We start from the raw sequence: 23,867 nt of genomic DNA, 5'->3' as shown, positions 1-23,867 counted from the left end.
CATCCTTGCTTGGGATGGAGAAATAGTAGGGTAACATCCCCAGGACAGGGACAAGAACTCAGGATGCCAGCTGCCTCTGAACCCAGTTCCTCCTCCAGAAAAGGTAAAAAAGGCAGCCTCTCTGCTCCATCAGACTTGTGGTTCTTTGTTTTCTGTGCGGGTCCTCTTTTTGGTATGTGGGTGTGAGGATGGCGGGAGGCACACTTGGGGAGGTGACTCATACAGACCGAACTCTGCCTTGGATAGGGGTTGATTTTAACCCCTGATCTTCAGGACAGCTGGGTCTGTGAAAGAAGTGACTAGGGGACAGTCAAAGCGACAAAACCTCCTCACTGTCCCAAGCACTTGCCCAGCCACCAAAGCTGTAGGCCAGGGAGCAAACACAGGGAAGAGTGCTATGCCTGGCTACAGTCAGAGAGAGTCTAGGGAGGAGCAGGTCTTTGTGCTCCAGGGCAGGGCACAGTGCTCTAGGTGGGAACTGGTGCCCCAGGTGAGACGCAGTGCTCAGAGAGACCCGGTGCTCCAGGGGGATCTAATATTCCAGGCAGAACCTGATGCTCCAGGGTCCTGGCGTCCCAAGAGCTTGCACCCCATGCCTGAGTGTGTGAAGCTGTGTGTTTTCTTTTCAAGAGCGGACACAGATGCTTGGAGGGTAAATGTTCCAGACTTGGCTTCTCCGGGCATGTGAAATTGTGTGTAAGGTATAGCGTCTGCTTCTGGTGAGGCCTCAGGACACTTCTTCTCATGACAGAAGGCACAGTGGGAGCACATGTGTCACATGATCAGAGAGGGAGCTGGAGAGAGAAAAGGACAGAGTGACAGGACCACACAAATAGATCTATAGATGAAGTTACTATGGGGCAAGGGAGAGAGAGAGGTTTAGAGATAGAGCGCGAAGGGATGAAGACAGGAAGAGCCACACACGATGGATACCAAGACCGTGCCACTCAGGTTGTGTCTTCCTGAATGTGTAAGGACGAGGGAGTGACCCGGGTAAGAGCCACCAGGCGCAGTTTCTAGGGTGAGCCTTCAGCTGCCCTTCTGCAGCAAAGGGGTAAGGAAGCAGGGCCTAGGACCCAGAAGCACATCCCTGCGCCTGGCGTGGGCGCAGCCCTCCGCGATGGGAAGCCAGGGCGCCTGGGCGCGCCTAAGTCTGAATGAAGAGGTGGAAGTTGGTGCGCGTGAACTCCTGGTGGATGCTCTCCAGGAGCGCGTCGGCGCCGGTGGCGGGCTCGGGGGTGCCGGGGGGACCCGGCCGCGCGCTGTATTCCGGGGTGTAGGTGAAGGAGAAGGCACTAGGGTAGAAGAGCCCGTCGGCGCGCACCAGGCTCACGGGCACTGTGATGGGAGCGCGCAGCCAGCGCCAATCGCTACCGAAGGCCGCCACGTCCGGCACCACGCACACCAGGGACCGCGGGCTCCTAGGGGTGGGGCACCAGGGTGAGGGCTGCGGCGACTCGGCTGACGCGTGCGCCGCACCCCGCCAACGCTCCCGGGGGTCCAAGGTTGCTGCCTCCCCACTCCGTACCTGTACATGGTTTCTGCTTCCACGTCCCCAAACCACACCTTGAGCCCCGCGTGGAAGTTGTCTCCGTGGAGCTCCAGCGTGGCCACGTCGCCCCCGCCGCTCAGCTGGGGGAGGGTGGGACCAGGTGAGGTGAAAGAACGGAGCAGGGCGGGAACCTGCTGCCCTCCTCCCACTGGCACCCAGCGCAGGAAGGTACCCCCCCGCCCAACGCCCCTAGCGCAGCTTCACCTCGAGGGTGCTGATGAGGGGCACCGGAGTGACCGGCTCCCGCGTACACGCCAGGCTGGTGCTGAAGGAGAATTCCACCGCCTCGGTGCCGATGATGGTCCAGCAAGAGCTGTCGTTCAGCAGAGCCCTGTTCGCCTCCTTGGGGCAGGGAGAGGCCTGGGAGGAGACCCGAGGGGACCAGGCAGAAGCTTCTCATGGTGGCCACCAGCGTGGGGAGCCAGCATGGCGCGTCGGCTTCTGCATTAGGCCAACTGGATACCAATCCCAGGCTCTGGCGTTTACTTGTCCCTTCAGCTTGGACAGTGCCCTTAAGTTCTCTCAGAGTTAAGTAAGCTCGTTGGGCTAGCTGATTTCTTTCCCCTCCCTCCTTCCCTTCCTTCCTTCTTTCCTTCTTTCTTTCCCTCTCTCCCAGCCCTCCTCCCTTCCTCCCTCCCTCTCTCCTTCCTTCCTTTCTTCCTTCTCTCTTTATTTCTTTTTTCTCTTTTCCTCCCTCCCTCCCTCCCTTGTTCCTTCCCTCCTTTCCCTCTTTCCTTCCTTCCTTCCTTCCTCCTTCTTTCCCCTCCTTCCCTCCCTCTCTCCTTCCCTCCTTCCTTCCTCTCTCTCTCTGTCTCTTTCTCTCTGTCTCCCAGGCTGGAGTACATTGGCACAATCTCAGCTTGCTGCACTCTCTGCCTTTTGGGTTCATGTGATTCTCCTGCCTCAGTCTTCTGAGTAGCTGGGATTACAGGTGTGTGCCATGACACCCAGCTAATTTTCGTATTTTTAGTAGAGATGGGGTCTTGTCATGTTGACCAGGCTGGTCTCAAACTGCTGACCTCAAGTGATCCTCCTGCCTCAGCCTCCTAAAGTGTTGGGACTACAGGCATGAGCCATTAAGCCCAGCTTGGGCTAGCTGATTTCTAAGGATCTTTTTTCTTGGGATCCTAGAATTCTGTGTGGCTTTTTAAATTTTTTTTAACATTGCGCAATTCTATGCTCTAATAATCTACAATTTTAATATTCTTTGGGAAGGAATATTGTTCCTTTGGGAAGGAATATTCTTTGGGAAGGAATAATACTAGCTATTTTTCACATATTATTCTATCTCCTAACATTCTATGATAATATTCTTTTGGGAGTAATACTGCTTAATGATAATTATTATTTTCCACATTCTATAATTCCCTACATTCTGTGTCTTTTATCTATGCTTTGAATAGTCTTTGCTCAATAATTCTCTGCTATTACCTATGATTTTTATTTACATTCTACAATTTTATATCTATCTATCTATCTACATATATATATATATATATATAGAGAGAGAGAGAGATGCAGTCTCACTCTTATTGCCGCAGATGAAGTGCAATGGAGTGATCTCGGCTCACTGCAACCTCCGCCTCCCAGGTTCAAGCCATTCTCCTGCCTCAGCCTCCTGAGTAGCTGAGATTACAGGCACCTGCAACCACGCCCAGCTAATTTTGGTACTTTTAGTAGAGACAGGGTTTCACCATGTTGGGCAGTCTAATCTTGAACTCCTGACCTCAGGTGATCCGCCCACCTCAGCCTTCCAAAGTGCTGAGATTACAGGCGTGAGCCAACCACACTTGGCTAGAGTCCCAATATTATATGACTCTAAAATTCTTTAGGAAGGAATATTGCTTCACACTATGACTTACTACTATTTTTCTACATCCTATGATTCTGTCCTGGGAGTCTATGATTTCAATGTTCCATAGGAGGCAGTACTGCTCAGGAAGTAGCAATCATGACCATGATGATGACCTTACATTCTGTGGTTCTCTGTATTCTCACTTTCCAGGACACTTGGTGCTGGTATTCTCTGCTTCTTACCTGAAATTGTACCACCTTCTCTGTGGCAAGGCATAAGTAGGTACCTCCCCCTCCTGGGGGACTGCCTGGAAACTGGAATGCACACTTGTGCAGCTGGGAGATGGGCTCATCCACATCTAAGAGTGCACACTGCTTGGCTACTTTACGGATGATCTGCAGTGGAAGGGTGGTAGGAAGAGTGATGGCAAGCTGCCCAGGCGTCCAGAGGCTGCCCTCCCAGCCAGCTCTCTGCTACTCCAATAGCCACACGGGCACTAGTGGATTCTCCCTGCCCTATGACTTCTGTCTGGTCCCACAAAAGGCTGAGTGAGAACAGGTGTCTTCATGCTTTGGGGCCTCACTCTCCAGCCCAGCCCACGTGTGCCACATTCTCTGCATGGATCTCAGGGGACCCGTCCAGGCATGCCCTCCCTTCCTGTACCATGGGGGGTAATGTGATCCCGGTGACTGTGCAGACGAGCTGCACCAGGGAGCCGTAGCGAACGTAGCCCTCTCGCGGTGGGAAGTCTCCTGGGGAAGAGTGCCCATCAGCTGGGGGTCAAACAAAGGAAGGGGCAAGGTTTTCAGGGGCCCCGAAGCTTCTGCTTTAAACTCTGTCTTCTTGTCTCTGGCTCTTCCTCACATCACACATGAGCCTTGCGGGAAGGGGTGGTACTCAGGGGAGCAGCTAAGACTGAAGGGTCTAATTCTGGAGGGGTCATTTGAGGCCATCCTCACAAATGTCCACCCTGGGGACAGAGGTAGGGGCAGGCAGCTTAGTTGATATGAGGGGAAAGGGCATGGATAATGGAGTCAGAATAGCTTGTATCAGTCACCAGCTCATGGGGACTGTGGACAAGTCTTTTTGTGTTTCTGAGCCTTAATCACATGGGGCAGAGTTGACCTTCCTTAAGGAGTCATGGTGAAGGTTAATAAGCTAGTGCATGGGAAGCGCCCAGCCCCAGGGGCTGCAGATGTCATTACCCAGGTGGAGCGTGAAGGCAGCCCACTGTCGCGCACTGGCCACAAAGGCCCCATCCTGCACAGAGAGGTAGCGTGTAGAGACCGTCTGGGATCGCAGGCGGTTGAAGAGGGAGACCTTTGAGCCGGAGGATATGCACACTGTGAGGGCAAGGGTGAGGGTCAGGGTTAGGGTTAGGGTCAGGGTTAGGGTCAGGGTTAGGGTCAGCGTTAGGGTTAGGGTTAGGGGTGCAGCCAGTGCATTGCCCTGGCCTGACTTGGTCCCTTGGACTTTCCAGATTAATTTCCAATTCTCTGTCTCCTGTGCCAGCCTGGCTAATATGCCCACGGCCTAGACACACTGGGCATTCACAGTTCACAGTTCACGCCTGGAGGAGTCTCCTGAGATCCATGCAGAGAATGTGGCACACAGGGGCCGGGCTGGAGAGTAAGGCCCCAAAGCATGAAGACTGTAGTACCGGCGACAGTCCTGCTTCAGAACATTTGTCTGCTCCTTTCGCTGCCTGGATATCTTTCAGTTCAAGAAACAAAATTAAAACACCCTTTTCTTTTTGAGACAGCACCTCACCCTCTCGCCCAGGCTGGACTGCAGTGGTGCTATCACAGCTCACTGTAGCCTCGACCTCCTGGGCTCAAGCAATCCTCTGATCTCAGCTCTCCACCTAGCTGGGACTGCAGGCGTAGGTCATCATGCCCAGCTGTTTCTTTTCCTTCCTTCCTTCCTTCCTTCCTTCCTTCCTTCCTTCCTCCCTCCCTCCCTCCCTCCCTCCCTCCCTCCCTCCCTCCTTCCCTCCCTTCTTTCCTTCCCTCCCTCCCTCCCTCTTTCCTTCTTTCTTATAAAAAACGAGGTTTCACCATGTTGCCCAGGCTGGTCTTGAACTCCTAGGCTCAAGTGATTCCCCCAAGCTCGGCCTCCTAAAGTGTTAGGGTTACAAGCATGAGCCACCGTGCCCCGCCTATGTAACTTTTAGTCTGTCCCTTGTTCAATCCCTGCCTGCCTAGCTCAGCTCCTGCCTAGTTCAACTTTTGTCTGCTTTGGGACCCCAACTCCCACCCGGGAGTTTGGTGTCCGTCCCTTTCCTCTCTGCTTTTCATCCTCCCGCTCTTCTCGTCCCCAGGCCTGGGCCATAAACATCCAGACCCCTTCCTCTCTCAGCTCCGGCTCCACCTTTTCCACTCTGACCCCACCCCTACAGCCCAGCCTACCCCCACCTCCGCGCCCCAATTTAGCCTCTCGGGGCTTGGTTGCACCACCCCGCCCAGGCCCGCGGTCAGGCCCCGCCCTGCTCACGGTCGGTGTTTTTCAGCGACTGCTTCTTCTGCGAGGGCTTGGAGATGACCTTGATGAGGCGGCTGTGGAAGGTGCCCAGCTCCAGGCCCCCGCGCAGCACCAGCCTCAGAACCAGCCGAAAGTGCTTCCTCTTGTCTGCATCTGAGACGTACAGGGTCTTGGCGCAGCCGAATTCCTAAGGGGCTCGCGGGGACAGGGTCGTGTCATCCCAGCCCTCCGCCGTCGGATGAAAACAGCCTCTTCCAGATATCGGACGTCCGCCCCGTCGGAGGTGACCAGACGCTCCACCACCCACGCTCTCAGGCTCGGCCTTAACGCGGGACCCCGGCCTCCCGGTCTCCCCACCGATCTCTTGGCTTTGGGGGGGGAGTAAAGGAGCCCTCCTTTCCCAGGAGAGGCAAGGATGGGAGAAGGAATCGGACCCCTTCCCGTGCGCTCTCACTCTGGAGTCCGGCTGCTGCTCGAAATTCAGCTTCTGCGTCTCCGCGGCGCTGCCGGACGCGCTGTCCAGTCCCATGTAACCACAGACCGTCGGCCCGGTCTCTCCCGCCTGGTGAGCTGGAAAGGGACGCGAACTGGCTCTGGAAGGACCCGGGAAGGACGCAGGTGCCAGGCAAGCTTAGCGCTCGCCACCAGAGGGCGCGGGGAGACAGTGCCTGCGAACCGCCCCTCTCCCGGGCCCAACCTTGGGATCCTCCCGACCGAGCAGGCGGCCGGCAGCCCTTGAGTTCGCCCTCACCTTGGTCCTGCCCCGGCTTCACCCTCCAGCCGGGCCCCGAGAGGTAGACACAGGGCGGGGGGCAGAAGAACCTGCGGAGATAAGTGAGCGTTGGATTCGTGCATACATGTTCACTTGGCTCTCCTGTGAGCACGGCAGGTAGTAGCGTAAACCCAGCAGAACCTTCGTTTCCTCCTCCTGCTCTACCCCACGCTTTTTCATGACTGTAAACCCCATTCATATCCAAACCTTATTATTTTATTTTATTTTATTTTATTTTATTTTATTTTATTTTATTTTTTCCCGGAGTTTTGCTCTTGTTGCCCAGGCTGGAGTGCAATGGCGCGATCTCGGCTCACTGCAATCTCCGCCTCCCGGATTCAAGCGATTCTCCTGCCTCGGCCTTCCGAGTAGCTGGGATTACAGGCACCCACCACCACGCCCGGCTAATTTTGTATTTGTGGTAGAGAGGGAGTTTCACCATGCTGACCAGGCTGGTCTCGAACTCCTGACTTCAGGTGATCTGACGCCTCTGCTTCCCAAAGTGCTGGGATTACAGGCGTGATTCGCTGCGCCCCGCCCTTCTGTTTTTTCTCATTGCAGCATGCTTTCCCCGGATTTTCTCCAGTCTGGTTCCATTTTAACATTCACGTTTCAGTTCTGATGTTACCTCCCAAAATGTCTCTCGACCTCCTTGGCCTTTCTAGCTAATGTACCCTCTGCCTTCAGTTTCCGTCAAATGGCCTTGTTCAGTTTTCCTTCTAGTGCACATCATAATCTGCAAGTATCTTGTTTACTGATTTGTGGGGAGTTTACTGTCTGTCTCTTCCACACTTGAGTGAGAGTGTGGACTACAGAGCAGGGGCTCTCTCTGTCTTGTTCAGCTGCATGCTCAGTGTCCAGCAGTGCCCAGCAGTGCCCATAGAGCCTGGTGCATACATGAAAAACATTCAGTAAGTAGTTGTTGAATGAACGAATAAGTGAATAAATGGGAGAATGAGTGAACGAATGGAGACAGCAGATTCACAGGGAATCTCCTGGTGTGGGACTATAGACCAAAGTGGGGGCTAATGGTGGCTGAGGGACAATGCCCTTGGTTGACCAATAGCTGAGATCTCAGTCCTGAGGCCTCCTCTGGGTCCAAAGGAGGCCCCAGTGGGTGGATGCAGGGGTGCATAGGGCCGACAGCTGCAGAGACCTGAGAGGGGCCACCGAGGCACCTACCGCTTCTCATTTCCATAGGATTTCTGGGCCACCTTGGCGTGCAGGATCCGCACAGTCTGTTCGCACTGTTGCTGCAGGCACCTGCGCACGCCTCCCCGCAGAATGGTGGCGTGCTCTGGGGATGACCTGCAGGGTGGGGGGAGGGGGCAGGCAGGTCGACAGGCTGCAGGAGGGACAGCCAAGGGTCAGGGTGGCACAGGGTCCAGTCACTCAGGTTGAGCAAAATGAAGCGGGCAGGCGGTTAGAGTGAGTGGGGAAGGGTGGGGCTTCTCTACACTCTGCCCCCATGGGGTCAGGAAAAGAGAGCGTTAGGTAAGGAGGAGACTAGGCTGCAAACTGTAGGCTAAATATTTAGGCTGTGAGGTGCTCAATGAGGCCTGAACAGAGCACAGGGGACCACCCAGGCTCCACTCTGCAGGTCTGGGGTCTTGCCCATTGGAGCCCAGGGCCATGGGGACACGTGGCTATGACACAAAGCCCACACTTATACTGGCCGTGGGATGGAGAAGAGTATTTTAGGGTTGATGGCATTGGTAGAGATGAAGCTTCCCCACCCTAGGGAAGCAGGATGTGGGGGTGAGGGGTGGGGGGAAGGGGGAGCCTTTGCTGGGCTCCTGGCCTGGGAGTGCTCTCTAGCCTCCTGCCTGCAAATAGGAAGGGGCCCAAAACCTCATCCCCAGGATGTGGGGTGGCATGGGGGAATCTGAGCCTTTCTGGGGCCAAAGCCATATTCCTCCCTTTCTCCCATGAGAAGTGGCCTGTCGCTGTGTGGGCTTTCCTTCCCTTGATTACAGGAGTCAAGACAGAGAACATGGGTCCTGCGGAGTGAGCCAGGTTACAGCCTAGAGGCCTGGTGGCTTCCCAGCCTGGGGGTCTGGATCGGCGTGGGTGGGTGTGCCACAGCAATTGCAGGGGGCGAGTAGAGGAGTGGCGGTGGGGAGAGATGTGGGGGGTTAGCAGGTTGAGGCCCAAGGAGAGACGCGGACACTGAGGCTGTCCTTCTGAGCCCTTTATCCTCTTGGCAGGACCCAGTCTCTCCTCACTCCTGGAGGGGACAGTGTAGGACCGCACCCTTCAAAGCCAGGCCAGGCAGTCAGCAACCACAGCCAGGACCGCTCCACCCCTTGGGGCTCTCCTCGAGGAAGTGCCTCCTAAGCTTCCAACGCATTCCGGCTACGGAGTGTGGCTGCCCCAGTCTCCTGTCTCCCGCTGTAGCGGAATTCCAGCCTGGCCCGCAGCTAGCCCCCTCTGCAGCTCCAAGAGTGGTAGGAGCAGGGGGTGCTGAGTTTGCCCCCCCTCAGGAGGAAGGGAGGAATCCCTCCCTGCCAGTGGGAGGGGTTGCAGCCTGCGCTTCCCCTCCCCACCCGCCAGCCCTGGGTTAAATGCGGCCGCCGCCTCTGCGTGCTCCAGCTGCCTGGCAGTCCCCACCTAGGGCAGGCTGCCACGCCATTACCTGGTCCAAGTGCCCGGGTGGCTCCGCCTGTCGGCTTCGCTCTGCAGCTGCATCTCTGATCTGTCCCGCAGACTCAGGTGAGTCAAAGGGTTGGGAGGCACTGCGGGGTCTGCCGGGGAGTAGGTGTCAAGCCAGATCAGGCGACTGCATTTTAGCAGAGGCATGGCCTATGGTGCCCTGTCTGACATGCAGTACCCTTCCCCACTTCTGCAGGGTCCTTTTGAAATCAAGCCCCAACCAGCAAGGCCATCAAAATAGGGTCATCCATTTTCTACTCTCATCCATCTCTCCAGGAACCCCCTGAAATGTCCCTAAGGGACATTTGAGAAATGATTTACAGGCCTCTCATCCATTCCTGGTTCTCTCACTCAATCCCACCTCAGGGCATCTCTGAATCTTTCTTTTAACACAAGGATGAGCTCTGCAGAGGAATCCTGGGTTCCAGTGTCAACCCTGCCATGACATCGCTGTGTGCCCTTCAGCAAGACACCACCCTCTCTGGACCTAGTTTCTTTCTTTGTAGAATGAGGGGCTTGGAAAGGTGATGAACTTTGGGCAGTCGCTATTTTGACTTTCTAGGATTCCCGGGGTGGAGGCAGGGTGCCAGGTGAGATGTTGGCTCAGACCAGGAACAGGATGAGGGGAACCTTAACCAAGATTTGGGGACCCAGAGGTGTCTCTGAGTGGGAAAGGATGGCGGGTGGCAAAGGCCCCTCATGCCTTAACCCTCATGCTGCCTAGGGATGGTGGCCTTGCCGTGGCCCAAGTTAGGGAAGGGTTCCCTGCCCTCCCACCTCCACCAACGCTGCCACATCCAGCTTAGTCACCCTCCCACGACCGCCTCTGCCAAAGGGATTTCTGTTCTACCAGGCCTGGGAGGGGAAAGGGGAGAAGAATCCGGACAAGAAGGCCGCCTGGAGTGAGAAGCAGGCACAGGCCTCGCTCAGAATAGGCGCATTCACAGAATTGGGGGTGGGGGCGGGGCTGCGGTTGGGTTAGGGGCGGCTGGCCCTCTCTGCCAAGAAACAGCAACAGAAAAATGGCTAACACAGCTTCAGCATGGGGCGCCAGGGTAGGGTGGAAACTGGAAGGAAAAGCGGTTTAGTGACTTCTAGGCGCCGGGGGCCTCAAAAAGAAGAAGGGGAACCAGGAACCCTAGGTTCTAATCCTGTTTTTGCAGCTCGGTGGGCTGCCTTCTTGGGCCTTAGTTTTCCTATCTGTACAGTGGGGGGTCCTTCGTAGTTCTCAAGGGGCGTCTCCGGGGCTGCGGGAGGGTGAGCTCACCTGCTGCCCCTGCAGGGTCCATGGCGGCTCCACCGGGCCCCAGCCGCTCACCCGCCCTCTGGGCGAGTCCAGTGCTGCTGTCGCTGGAACCCTGCACACTCCTGCTCCCCAGTTCTTGTGCGGGATATATCCTGTCCAGGTCTTATCTCCAAGGCCCTGGGCCCCGGCCCGCTGTTTGCTCGGGGTGGGCGCACCTGCTGGGCAGATGTGGGCTTCCCACGCCCCCTGCCATCTCGGGCGCCCCCTGGCGGTCGCTCCTGAGAGCAGACGGGAAACAGGCGCCAAGCCGCGCGTTCTCCTGCGCGGTGGGTTTTGTTCCGCTGGCTGCCGCGCCACCACGCTCAGCCCTCCCCGCCGCCTACGGCTGGGCAGTGCGTATCTATCTCTTTGTGTGTGTGGAGGGCTATAGGGGAGTTGGCGAGTTGCGAAGTCAGCCACACAGAAGCTTCTTGTGTGCGTAAGGGAGTGGGCCGAGGTGGGGAAGGGCTTCTGTCTGCAGAGATTCGCCTGGCAGGAGAGGCACCCAATGCGCGGGCTGGCTCACAGAAACCAGCAGGCGTGGGATTCTCCTGCTGCAGCCACTTTCTGGCCGAATGACTGTAGGCAACAGCAATTAACTTTTCTGAGCCTCAGTTTCCTCATCTATATGATGGGGACAATCACAGCCTTAGTCTTACAATTGCAGAGAGGATTGAATACCACAAAGCGAGAAGAGCATTTAACACTGTGCCTGACATTTAAGAAAGGCCTTTTTTTTTCCTGTTTAAATTTTGTATATTTGTGTCTATGTATCTATTCTTATTTACTGTTCTGCAGTTTCACAAAGAAGCTCTTGTGCGCTAAGTGCGGTGGCTTATGCTGAGGTGGGAGGATCACCTCAGGTCGGGAGTTTGAGACCAGCCTGGCCAACATGGCAAAACCTGTTTCTACTAAAAGTACAAAAATTAGCTGGGCATGGTGACAGAAGCATGCAGTCCCAGCTACTCCGGAGGCTGAGGCAGGAGAATTGCTTGAACCTTGGAGGCAGAGGTTGCAGTGAGCAGAGATCATGCCACTGCATTCCAGACTGGGCGATAGAGCAAGACTCCATTAAAACAAAAAACAAACAAACAAAAAAACCTTGTGTTTCCCAGTAATCCCACTGTGATAAAAAAAATTTTAAATTCTGAATCATTTCAAAAATACACAAAAATAGAGAAATTAGTAATTAAATAAACCCACAACTCTCTTCCTCTCCAAGTCCCTATCACCCAGAATAAGAGATCTGTAAATACTGTTGCTTTTCTATTTTCCTTCCTCCATCCAGGCTTTGACACTTCCATTCTCTGTTCCTAAGCACCATGAGAGGCCTTTGCTGGCCTGTGTTGCTGCTCCTTCTTCAGCCCTGGGAAACCCAGCTCCAGTCTGCAGGTGAGCTGGGGCCCAGCCCTCACCAGCGGAAGGAGGGGAGCCGAGTCAGGTCCTCCCTCTGCAGCCAGCTCCTCCTGCTGGGGAGAGGGAAGCAAGGGCTTTGGAACATAAGTGACTGGGTTTAAGTTCCCCTCGTCACCTCTCTGGGCCTCAGTTTCTTCATCTGTAGAATGTAGCTTAGTTTGGGGCACATGCAGACCTGCCCATGGGATGTTTAATTTGGAAAAATTATTCGAAAACATGGAAAACCCAGGAAATTTTACATAAAAATCCCTGTTTGGTACTTCTCTTGAAAAAGCCAGGGATCTGCTAACATCCAATTTGCAGGTGCATGGCGGCATTTGGTTGGAGCTGCCTGCCCAATTTAAGAGTGACTCAGACTGTTTGGATCCGCCGTCCTAACCCAACCAATTCATCCATGTTGCCTGCCTGATCCCTGCAGGCTTTGAGTTTGTGACGCTTCCTTGCCCCCCTCATCAATGGGTAATACCTTCTCGGAATAGCCCTCAGGGCTGTGAGATGAGGGAATTTGTGCAATCTCCTAGGCCAGGTGCCAGGCACATGCCGGGTGAGTGCATCTATCTAATCTGCCTTTGCTGTGCTGGGCGCTGTTAGGCCGGAATTGCGGCATTTCTCCTTGAGTTTCCCTGGGGGAATCTCCTCGGAGGTGAGGTTTTGCTGACCTAGGAGAATCTTCCCTGATCTCCCAGCAGGTCCCAGGTGTCACACTGGGCCCCTGGATCTGGTGTTCGTGATTGACAGCTCCCGCAGCGTGCGCCCTTTCGAGTTCGAGACCATGCGGCAGTTCCTCGTGGGCCTTGTCCGCGGCCTGAACGTGGGTCCCAACGCCACGCGCGTTGGTGTTATCCAGTACTCGAGTCAAGTGCAGAGTGTCTTCCCTCTCGGCGCCTTCTCGCGCAGCGAGGACATGGAGCGAGCCATCCGCGACCTGGTGCCGCTGGCGCAAGGCACCATGACAGGACTGGCAATCCAGTACGCCATGAACGTGGCCTTCAGCGTGGCCGAGGGTGCGCGCCCGCCGGAGGAGCGTGTGCCGCGCGTCGCTGTCATCGTAACGGACGGGCGGCCTCAGGACCGCGTGGCCGAGGTGGCGGCTCAGGCGCGCGCCCGTGGCATTGAAATTTACGCGGTGGGGGTGCAGCGCGCGGACGTGGGCTCCTTGCGCGCCATGGCATCGCCCCCGCTGGACGAGCACGTCTTCCTCGTAGAGTCCTTCGACCTCATCCAGGAGTTCGGCCTACAGTTCCAGGGCCGGCTGTGTGGTGAGTTAGGAGAGTGCTGGAGCAAGGCTCCAACTCTCAATCCAAATGCTTGAATTCCTTTCCCACCACAGTAAATCCCATCCCTCGGGGTGGCCCCGCGCTTTCCAGGTAGAGTTGCTCGGACCTACCGCAGACTGTTTCAGTTTTCAGCTGTGACCACTTCTGCTCAGGATCCATCAACAAGGAGCAACCTACAGTTTCTTGCCCTGCCCGCCACAGCTTACCACAGGCTTAATGTCAAACTCCAACATCAAACCGCTGTACACAAGGAACCAGTGATTCTCAAAGCTGACAGCGATCGGCTGCTCCAAAGGGTCACGGCCTTCCCTCATGGGGATGGCTCCTCCCATTATCATCTTAGCTCCTCCCACAAATGCTGCAAGATCTGTTCTAGCCACGTTTTGAGTTTATTCCGCCCACCTTGATTTAGCACCTCTCCACCTCCCTACCCACTCCTGCCCCTGTGGAGTCCTGTTCTATCCCACTGACAAGTCTAACTGGGTGCCCCCTCTTCTGAGCCTACTCGCAGGCCTCAAGACTTATTCTTTCCCTAAGCCCTCCTACCTGGTACACCCCTCTCAGATGAGTTATTTCCCTCTGAAAGCCATTTGAGGGTGATGCCTGCCTCTGATCCTATCCCCACCCAGCTCTCTCTTGTTGGAGGCTTCTGCCTATCTGTTCACTACTGAGTCTAGTCCTGTGTGTACTCAGGGAAGGACTGGTGTGCTGAAGGGAGACATGGCTGTCAGCACCAGTGTGTCAACGCCCCGGGCACGTTCCACTGCGCCTGCTACCAGGGCTACAAGCTAGCAGCAGATAACAAGAGCTGTCTGGGTGAGAGCTACCCCTGCCCTGCAATCTCACTGCCCCTGAACCTTCTTTGGCTCCCCATTGCCCCAACATCAGACCAATGAGTTTGGAAGGGCCTTTGGCAGTAAAAGCACACCTCTATCACTTTACAGGCCTAAGAAAGAAAGGTATTGCCCGGGGTCACACAAGTCCCTGGTGGGAGCCCACAGTTCAGCATGCTTTCTGCTCCTCTTTCTCCCTGTTTTCAGGCTAGTCTCCTATCTGGCTCCAAACCACCTCCCAAACTTGTTTCTGTCTTTTTGTTTTGTTTGAGACAGAGTCTCGCTCTGTTGCCCAGGTTGAGTGCAATGCTGCGATCTTGGCTCACTGCAACCTCTGCCTCCTGGGTTCAAGCAATTCTTGAGCCTCAGCCTCCCTAGTAGCTGTGATTACAGGCACCCACCACTATGCCTAGCTAAGTTTTGTATTTTTAGTAGAGATGGGGTTTTGCCATGTTGGCCAGGCTGGTCTTGAACTCCTGACCTCAAGTGATCTGCCCATCTTGGCTTCCCAAAGTGCTGAGATTACAGGCATAAGCCACGCTGCCCTGCCAATTCTCACTTTTTTATACAGGGTAATTATCCTCTCTTCAGTCCAACTCTTGGCCATCTTTGCATATCCAGACCATCAAGATGCTCAACAGGAGGGCAATAGTTCCCATCTTCCACAGAAGGAAGCTGTAAATAGCAATCACTCTCTTCCATTATATTCCCATTTTGCAAATAGTAAAATGGAGGCTCAGACAGGTAAAGTGGCCAAATCTGTTCTCTGTAAGTCAGAGAGCATCTTGAGGACAGGACAGGCCCTGACTAAGTAGGTCAGGATTGTTGGGGTTGCAGCCCAGGCATAGGTGTTCTTAAAAATTTCTTATTCCACCTGATTTTGATTAAAAAAGAAAAGAAATTTCTTCAGGCAGTTGTGCTACCAGAGCTGAGAAGGGCAGCCCTGGGCATGGACTGACCTCATCTCTTCCCCAGCCATTGATCTGTGTGCTGAAGGGACCCATGGATGTGAGCACCACTGCGTCAATTCCCCGGGCTCCTATTTCTGTCGCTGCCAAGTTGGCTTTGTCCTCCAGCAAGACCAGAGGAGCTGCAGGGGTGAGCAACAACCCCGCCCTCCTGCCACACCCAGGACTGTGGCCTCCGAGGGCTCCAGTCAGAGGTGACACCTTGCTGTTTCTTCCCTCCGGCCAGCCATTGACTACTGCAGCTTTGGGAACCATAGCTGTCAGCATGAGTGTGTTAGCACCCTTGGTGGACCACGGTGCCACTGCAGGGAGGGCCACGACTTGCAGCCCGATGGGAGGAGCTGTCAGGGTAAGGAGGGCTTTCCTACATTTGTGGGAGGGATAAGAGATCTTAGCTTGTGGGATTCATCCTGACTCATCCTTCCCTGTCTCTCCTTTAAGTCCGGGACCTTTGCAATGGCGTGGACCATGGCTGTGAGTTCCAATGTGTGAGCAAGGGCCTCTCCTTCCGCTGCCTGTGCCCTGAGGGGCGGCAACTTCAGGCAGATGGCAAGAGCTGCAGCAGTGAGTGATGGGTGGGAGGGTGTTCTGTCTGCTTCTGCCCCATTGCCCACATTCTGAGTGTCCTTGACTTTGCCCTTGCTGTGGCCCCTAGGCTGTGGTATGAATGTGTGTGTGTAGTGTGGGGGTGACATTGGAGGGGATACCATTCCCTGCCTCCATCTCTTTCCCCTCAACCCTCTACTCGGCTGCCAATGTTAATTTAAAAAATATATATTTGATCGCACTCCTCCTTTGCACATAAGCCTTCTGTGGCTCACCAATGCCTACAGAAGAAAGATCAAATGACTTTGCCCTAAATGTTTCAAATGGTGAGCAAAACCACATTAATGGATAATGAAATCAATTTACTGGGTTACAACCAACATTAAAAAAAAAAAATAAAGAATGGAAGACAACATAGAGTTTACTGCCTGTAGAAATAGTTATATTATTCTTGAAACTTTAGTTCTATATGTATTCTCCTTATTATTGTTTTTGCTGTGGGCTGTGATAAAAATTTTGGAACTGCTGCCTTAGCTTCAGCCAACTCCATCAGCCCGTCTCCTGCCACACTTGAACATTTCAGTCTTACTGACCTGCCCCTCCCTGAGTGTGTCTGGAGCTCTGCATGCCTCTGTACTTGCTACATCCCATCTTCTAGACTGTCCCTGACTGCCTTGGCAAACTCCTACTATCTTTCAAGACTGTCTTAGTTTATTCAGGCTGCTATACCAAAGTACCATAGACTGGGTGGCTTAAACAACATTTATTTTTCACAGTTCTGGAGGCTGGGGAGTCCAAGACCAAGGTGCTAGCAGATATGTGTCTAATGAGAGCCTGCTTTCTGATTCTTAGATGACACAACTATCAACACCTCCCCATGCTGCACACACACACACACACACACACACACACCAATCTTCTTGCTGCATGCTCTTCTCTCTCTCTCTCTCTCTTTTTTTTGAGACGTAGTTTCACCCTTGTTGCCCAGGCTGGAGTGCAATGGCGCAATCTGGGCTCACTGCAACCTCTGCCTCCCAGGTTCAAGAGATTCTCTTGCCTCAGCCTCCGAAGTAGCTGGGATTACAGGCATGCACCACCACTCCTAACTAATTTTGTATATTTAGTAGAGATGGGGTTTCTTCATATTGGTCAGGCTGGTCTCCAACTCCCGACCTTAGGTGATCCACTTCCCTCAGCCTCCCAAAGTGCTGGGATTACAGGCATGAGCCACTGTGCCTGGCCACATGCTCTTCTCTTCTAGCACTTTCCTTGACCAGAGCATGTGCCATGTCTGACCTGCTCTGTCCTGTCTTCATCGATCAGGATTATGTTTTAATTCTTGTTGAGCCCTCTTTGGTCCTAGCAAATTCCCTGGCTCAGAATAGGGAAGGCAGCATTGTAGAGTGATTCAGGAACATGGGTTTTGGAGTCAGACGGGCCTGGCTTCATGTCTTCGCTCAGTACTAACTGTGAAATCTGGGGCAATCATTTTATCCATCAGAACCTCAGGTTATAGAAAATGGGGACAATACTCAAGCTTATTGGGAGGATTGAGAATATGTATAAGCCCGTCACCCAGTACCTGCCATATGGTAAGCTGTCGGTGAATAATGTTTTTGTTATTATTATTGTTAATATTGGTACAGTGTTAGAAGTGTGCCTGATACATAGTAGATGATCAATAAATGGTAGTTATCGTGGTCATTATTATGATTGTTGTTAAAAAGATGCTTTTAGCAGTGTCTGGTTTGTTCTAAGCACTGAATAAATGTCAAGGGCAATGATGATGATGGTGGTGGTGGTGGTTGTGATGATGGCGATAATTACTACACTGCCCGGCACAGCAAAGACTCAGGAAATTTTGTCTGTTATGTAACAAATGTTTGCAAATGAATGACTAGATGGATAGACAGCTGCTGCCAGTCAAGAATCTGGTCCCTCAATTCAAGTTCTTCTGGCGGTGCAGGGTGCCGGGAAGGTCACGTGGACCTTGTTCTGCTGATTGACGGCTCCAAGAGCGTGCGTCCACAAAACTTCGAGCTGGTGAAGCGCTTCGTGAACCAGATTGTGGACTTCCTGGATGTGTCCCCCGAGGGCACGCGTGTGGGGCTGGTGCAGTTCTCGAGCCGCGTGCGCACCGAGTTCCCTCTGGGCCGCTACGGCACCGCAGCCGAGGTGAAGCAGGCGGTCCTGGCCGTGGAGTACATGGAGCGCGGCACCATGACAGGGCTGGCGCTGCGGCACATGGTGGAGCACAGCTTCTCCGAGGCACAGGGTGCACGGCCCCGTGCCCTCAACGTGCCTCGCGTTGGTCTGGTCTTCACTGACGGCCGCTCCCAGGATGACATCTCGGTGTGGGCAGCGCGTGCCAAGGAGGAAGGTGGGCTTGGCATGGGACACAATAGGCTGGGCTTGGGTCAGACGGGGGGAGGCAGCTTTTCCGAGGCCTGGGGCACCCTCTGAGTCCCCGGCCCTGTAGGCATCGTCATGTACGCCGTGGGCGTGGGCAAGGCGGTGGAGGCGGAGCTGCGCGAGATCGCCTCGGAGCCAGCAGAGCTGCACGTGTCCTATGCCCCGGACTTTGGCACCATGACGCACCTGCTGGAGAACCTCAAAGGCAGCATCTGCCCAGGTAAGAGCACCTCTCTCGGGGCTCTTCCTTTCTCTCATTGCCCGCCCTCTGATAGCTCCCCTTCCTAGTCACCCCCTACCCTCTTTGTAGTCATAGCCAGAGGTTGGGCTCACTAGACAGAGTTTTGCACCTCCAAATGTGGTCCGCAGGCCAGCTGCAGGGCGGTGACCCAGTAGCTTCTTAGAACTGAAACATTTCTGGTGCTCTCCAGACTGAATAAATCAGAATTTGCACCTCGACAAGATTCTCAGGTGATTTGTAAGCATATTAAAGTCTAAGAAACCCTAGACTAAGCTACCCATCCCCCAAATCAGAGGAGGTTCAGAATAATTTGGGAAAATTTTTTTTGAAGGCACACCAGACAGCATTTGTAAGTGGAGTCACAGCATACATCCCCTGTACTTGTTAGAATCCAACCTTATGAACTTGTCAAAGTGGCAGGACTGAGTATACTTTAAGTACAGGCAGGACTGTTTGTTTTTCATTTTGTTTTGTTTTGTTTTGGTCAGGGGAGCAATGCAGCTCATAAGTGCAATCCTTTTGCTTCATCATCTGGTGCTCAGCTGAGGAAAAAGACTAACTCTACCTGTGGAGGAGAAGGGGGCTCCTGAATTGTGTGTATTGTGCTCTAGGTGATATAGGGAATGTCTCCAGGGTAACTTGTACCCTAGGGTCTTTAGACACTAACCCAGGCTTACGATGTGACTCTTCTTCCAGTTTATCAGGCTCCAGCTCCAGAAAGCAGATTAAGTAGGGCTGACCTGGATCTGGAGAATCTGTTTTTTTTTTTTTTTTTTTTTTTTTTAAGTATATGTTGTGGGGGCAGGTGCAGTGGCTCATGCCTGTAATCCCAGCACTCTGAGAGACCAAGGTGGGTGGATCACTTGAGATCAGGAGTTCAAGACCATCCTGGGCAACATCGTGAAACCCTGTCTTCACCAAAAAATACAAAAATTAGCCGGGCATGGTGGTGGGCACTGAGGCAGGAAAATTGCTTGAACCTGGGAGGTGGAGGTTGCAGTGACCTGAGATTGTACCACTGCACTCCAGCCTGGTGACAGAGTGAGACCTTGTCCCAAAAAAGTATATGTATATACATGTGTATATACATATACAAACACACACACACACACACACACACACACACACACACACACACTCTCTTCACCCCCCCGCCCCCAGCTAATTTTAATTATTGTGGAGTCCCTGAATTAGCTGCTCTTTCAGGGCTCTTCCTGTGCTGACTCTTACATGCCCCGAAGTGTGACTTTGGACAAGTCACTTACCCCCACCCTTACCTTAACTTTTCTTTTCTGTAACAGAGGAGGCATTGGCTGCCCAAGTTTACCTCTAGCTTTGGAGTTCTGAGAGAAGTCTGGGCTCTGTGGTCAAGGCTCTTTACCAAATGGTAGTATCACTGTCTCCTGTCTCCAACCCTTGGTTTCTCCATCTGTAAAATTAGGGATCTTTGCTGGACTGTTGTCAATAACAAGACTTACAGCAGTTTGTTAATAGTACATACAAGACCAAGATGAAGAGACAACTTTTAAATTATTACAGCAGTGTTGTTGAAGGCTAAAGGACAGGCATTGGGCTTATTATTTCACTACTTGTAATCCTTTTCCTTTGTATTCCTAAGGTACTTTTGTTGTAGCATTTTTTTAAGTCATTCCCTGTCATATATATATATATATATATATATATATATATATATATATATATTTGAGATGGAGTCTGGCTGTGTTGCCCAGGCTGGAGTGCAGTGGCATGCTCTTGGCTCACTACAACCTCTGCCTCCTGGATTCAAGCGATTCTCCTGTCTCAGCCTCCCGAGTAGCTGGGATTACAGGCGCCCACCACCACACTTGGCTAATTTTTTGTATTTTTAGTGGAGACGGGGTTTCAACATCTTGGCCAGGCTGGTCTTGAACTCCTGATCTCATAATCCACCTGCCTCGGCCTCCCAAAGTGCTGGGATTACAGGCATGAACCACCTCGCCCGGCCTTCCTGTAATCTTAACAATGGCACATGCTTATAGAAATTTAGTGAATCTAAGATACCATTCACTTTAAGATTCACCATTATTTTATGTGCTGCTAAGAAAAAACATGTGCCAATTTTAATTATAAGGTCTCCTGCTCAACCCTCAAGATGTTGAGATGTATAGGGCGATAGAGTTGGATCAGGATTAGTGGTTTCTAAACATTAGGGTACATCAGAATCACCTGAAGGACCTTTAAAAACACAAATTGCTGGGCGTCAACTCCAGATTTTCTGATTCAGTATGTTTGGGGCAGTGTCTGATAATTTGCATTTCTGATAAATTCCTACATGATGCTGATGCTGCTGGTTCAAGGACCACACTTTGAGAATCACTGGTCTAGTTGAAATACACTATAAAGCAGTGGTACACAACCTTTTTGGCACCAGGGACTGGTTTTGTGGAAGACAATTTTTCCATGATGGTGGTGGGGAGGATGGCTTCAGGATGATTCAAGCATGTTACATTTATGGTGCACTTTATTTCTATTATTACATTGTAATATACAATGAAATAATTATACAGTTCACCATAATGTATAATCAGTGGGAGCCCTCAGCTTGCTTTCCTGTAGTTAGATGGTCCCATCTGTGGGTGATGGGAGACAGTGACAGATCATCAGGCATTAGATTTTCATAATAAGCCAGCAACCTAGATCCCTCCCATGCAGAGTTTACAATAGGGTTTGTGCTCCCATGAGAATCTAACAATGCCATGGGTCTGACAGGAGAGGAGCTCCTGTAATGGGAGCGATGGGGAGCAGCTGGAAATACAGGTGAAGCTCCCTTGCCTGCTGGCTGCTCACCTCCTGCTGTGTGGCTCAGTTTTTAACAGGCCATGGGCTGGTACCGGTCCATGTGATGTGCTGGTAATGGTCCATGGCCTGGGGGTTGGGGACCCCTGCTGTAAAGTATTTACTTGAAGCAGGCAGTGTTCTAGATCTGTGCTTTTTCAAAAAGGTAGGCAGTGGCTATTACAGGTACCTATTTAATTAAAATGGATTGAAATAAAATAAATTTTAGACCTTTAGTGGCACCAGTCACATTTCAAGCGTTAAACAGCCACATGTGGCTTGTGGCTGCTGCTTCGGATGGGGCAGGTACAGAACACTTCCATCATTGCATACAACTTTATTTGGAGAGTGCTACTCAAAGTGGGGTCCACAGACCAGAAGCACCATCATCATTTGGGATCTTATTAGAAATGTAACTTCTGAACTCCTTCTCCATTCTGAATCAGAATCTATATGTTAACAAGCTCTCCTGATGATTCCAAAGAGCCATAAGGTTTGAGAAACACTCTTGTAAGTTGTGCACATGCGCACACACACGCACACATACACAGGTGACCGAATCCTCGAAGCCACTAATGCATACCTTCTTTCATTATATCCATTTTATAGATGAGAAAACCGAGCTTAGAAAGGTTAGTGAGTTTCTCAGTATTTCACAGCTACTTAGCTTGGGACTCAGCCCAGGTGTCTCTGAATCCAAAGCCCATATACTCAACCACAGGCCCAGTGCAAGGAAATCAGAAGGCCAAGGCTAGCGTAATTTCTCATCCTCCTGCCCCTCTGTGCCCTGCTTGCAGAGGAGGGCATCAGCGCCGGGACAGAGCTTCGGAGCCCCTGTGAATGCGAAAGCCTCGTGGAGTTCCAGGGCCGCACGCTGGGGGCGCTCGAGAACCTGACGCGGAACCATATCCTTTGGGGCTGGTGGCCCGGGCTGGAGGGAAAGTGAAGGGACCGCGGCGAACCCCAGCGGCTTCCTTAACCGCTCACTGGCCCAGCTGACCGCGCGCCTGGAGGATCTGGAGAACCATCTGGCCAACCAGAAGTGAGGGCCACTCGGGCTGGGGCGCGGCCCCACGGACCTTGCCCGCTGCGCGCCATCGGGGCGCCGGGGCCAGGCAGAACCTGGGCCAGTCGGGATTGGGCTGTCCGGGCGGAGGCGCTGGCGGGCTTCCCGCGTTGCGCTGAGCTGGCCTCGCCGGGACCAGAAGGCGGACTGCGGGGGTCACGGGGATAGCGGGTGGTGGGGGAAGGGGCACGTGCCAGACCGGCACGCCCTTGCCGCGTGCTGCTCTCAGTTCTTTGTTGGATTTGTTTGTTTTCTTTTTCTTAAAAAAAAAAATCTGATTTCCACCGGGTCCGTTTTTGGATCTTGCTGCACCGCCAGCTGGAGGGGAAGCCAGACGGAGCACGCTTTGCCGGCGCCCGGGCAGCGTCTCCTTGGAGAAAGGCGCATTGTGCGGGGGTCGGGCGCTAGGGCGCCGCTTTCCCCTGCTTGTTTGTTCAGCGGAGAACAGATAGCTCCTTATGCAGGCTGCGGGAAGGGAGGGGGTTCAACAGGAATCCTTGGGGTCTGAGCAAGTCTGCGCCACCCCATTCCCCAGCGGATTGAACGCTTTGCTCTCCGGCCAGGCCTGTCCCATGGTGCCCCCAATTCTGGCTCAAAAGCTGCTAGGGCCGAGCGCTGGTGAGGGGTGCGGTGTGGGGGTGGCATTGGTGGGAAACCGAGAGGCAGTAATTGAACCCTAAATGGATGGAGTGGGAGTGGATAAATGAGCTTTGCCCGATTTTAACTCCCTCCTGCACTAGGTGGGAAGAGGAGGAGGTATCAGCCAGGACCCCTGTCTACCCAGCCTGGGGCCTTCCTTCTGTCACTATCCCAGCCCCGCCGAAAACACTTCTATCAGCAAAGAACACAAACCAGTACCATTTTCCAGGTGCATGCAAGAAACCACGAAGTTTAAAATGCTTCCTAGAGTGATTTGGGGAAAGTTATTTTGTGTTTATTTCCTTATCTGCAAAGTAGAGACTGGAATTCTTACCCTCAAGGGTGATCGGGAGAATCAAGGACATTCTTCTAAGGCATGTGACACTGTGCCTGGTACCTGTCAGGCCCTCAATTAATGGTAGCTGTTAACTATTCTTATAGTAATAGCTAACATATTTAGTGTTGAGCATTACTATAACTGATTTGCAGGTGATTGCCACCACTCTTCTGCATGCTGTTAAATATGTTAAGTAGCTAACATATTTAGTGTTGAGCATTATTGTAACTGATTTTCATTTTATCCTTGCAACCATCTTATGAATAAAAAACCGTCTTGCTTTTATCATCCCCATTTTACAGATGAGGAAACTGAGGCACAGAAAGGTTAAGTTTCCAACAGTAACATAACCAGTAAGAAACTGAACCAGGATATTTCCTATGGCTGCCCTAATAAGTTACCACAAATTGAGTGGCTAACAACACAAATTTATTACCTTACAGTTTTTAGGTCAGAAGTCTAAGATGTGTTGGCGAGTCTTTATTCCTTCTGGTAGCTTTTGTTTCCTGGCCTTTTCCAGCTTCTAGAGGCTACCTGAATTCCTTGGGTCCTGGCCCCACATCACTTCAACCTGTTTCTGTCAGCGCATCTCTTCCTCTGACTCTGACTCTTCCATCTCTGTCTTATAAGGACCCTTCTGATTATATTGGCATGACCTTGATAATCAAAGATAATCATCCCATCTCAGGCTCTCTATCTTAGCCACATCTGCAAAGACCCTTTTGTAATGTGAGGTGACATAATCACAAGTTCCAGGGATTAAAACGTGGACATCTTTGTG

The 23,867-nt window shown here is 52.7% G+C and overlaps 2 protein-coding genes across 3 annotated transcripts; one reads left to right on the top strand and one right to left on the bottom strand.

Moving 5' to 3' along the window:
• Positions 1–947: 947 nt before the first annotated feature.
• On the bottom strand, positions 948–9,399 carry RBPJL (recombination signal binding protein for immunoglobulin kappa J region like). Its single transcript, XM_037742976.1, has 11 exons — positions 9,236–9,399; positions 7,783–7,908; positions 6,580–6,650; positions 6,283–6,398; positions 5,841–6,015; positions 4,553–4,690; positions 4,011–4,120; positions 3,590–3,742; positions 1,757–1,912; positions 1,529–1,632; positions 948–1,421 (listed from the first exon to the last, which is right to left on the bottom strand). Exons 1-11 carry the CDS (start codon positions 9,397–9,399, stop codon positions 1,148–1,150), a joined length of 1,587 nt encoding a protein of 528 aa, XP_037598904.1. The 3' UTR covers positions 948–1,147.
• Positions 8,823–22,395, top strand: MATN4 (matrilin 4). 2 transcript variants are annotated; one of them, XM_037742995.1, is made up of 11 exons: positions 8,823–9,312; positions 11,856–11,929; positions 12,643–13,212; positions 13,924–14,046; positions 15,039–15,161; positions 15,258–15,380; positions 15,473–15,595; positions 17,544–17,957; positions 18,057–18,209; positions 21,842–21,949; positions 22,032–22,395. In XM_037742995.1, the coding sequence occupies exons 2-11, from the start codon at positions 11,860–11,862 to the stop codon at positions 22,088–22,090; spliced, it is 1,866 nt and encodes a 621-aa protein (XP_037598923.1). In that variant the 5' UTR covers positions 8,823–9,312; positions 11,856–11,859; the 3' UTR covers positions 22,091–22,395. The 2 variants fall into 2 exon arrangements, with proteins under 2 accessions (XP_037598923.1, XP_017396698.1); XM_017541209.2 differs by having other exon boundaries at positions 11,826–11,929.
• The last annotated feature ends 1,472 nt before the right edge of the window (positions 22,396–23,867 follow it).

Source organism: Cebus imitator, unplaced genomic scaffold (genome assembly GCF_001604975.1).
Source record: "Cebus imitator isolate Cc_AM_T3 unplaced genomic scaffold, Cebus_imitator-1.0 Scaffold132, whole genome shotgun sequence".
NCBI classification, from domain to species: Eukaryota; Metazoa; Chordata; class Mammalia; order Primates; family Cebidae; genus Cebus; species Cebus imitator.
This window is presented reverse-complemented; position numbering and strand designations above follow the sequence as displayed.

Excerpts from the sequence above, each read along its gene's own strand:
- RBPJL (XM_037742976.1), bottom strand. The coding sequence starts at position 9,399 with ATGCCTCTGCTAAAATGCAGTCGCCTGATCTGGCTTGACACCTACTCC. Across the intron at positions 6,651-7,782 it reads TCCTATGGAAATGAGAAGCG|GTTCTTCTGCCCCCCGCCCT; the intron begins GTAGGTGCCTCG and ends TTATCTCCGCAG. Across the intron at positions 1,633-1,756 it reads CCCTCATCAGCACCCTCGAG|CTGAGCGGCGGGGGCGACGT; the intron begins GTGAAGCTGCGC and ends ACCCTCCCCCAG.
- MATN4 (XM_037742995.1), top strand. The coding sequence starts at position 11,860 with ATGAGAGGCCTTTGCTGGCCTGTGTTGCTGCTCCTTCTTCAGCCCTGG. Across the intron at positions 15,596-17,543 it reads AGATGGCAAGAGCTGCAGCA|GGTGCCGGGAAGGTCACGTG; the intron begins GTGAGTGATGGG and ends CTGGCGGTGCAG. Across the intron at positions 18,210-21,841 it reads CAAAGGCAGCATCTGCCCAG|AGGAGGGCATCAGCGCCGGG; the intron begins GTAAGAGCACCT and ends CCCTGCTTGCAG.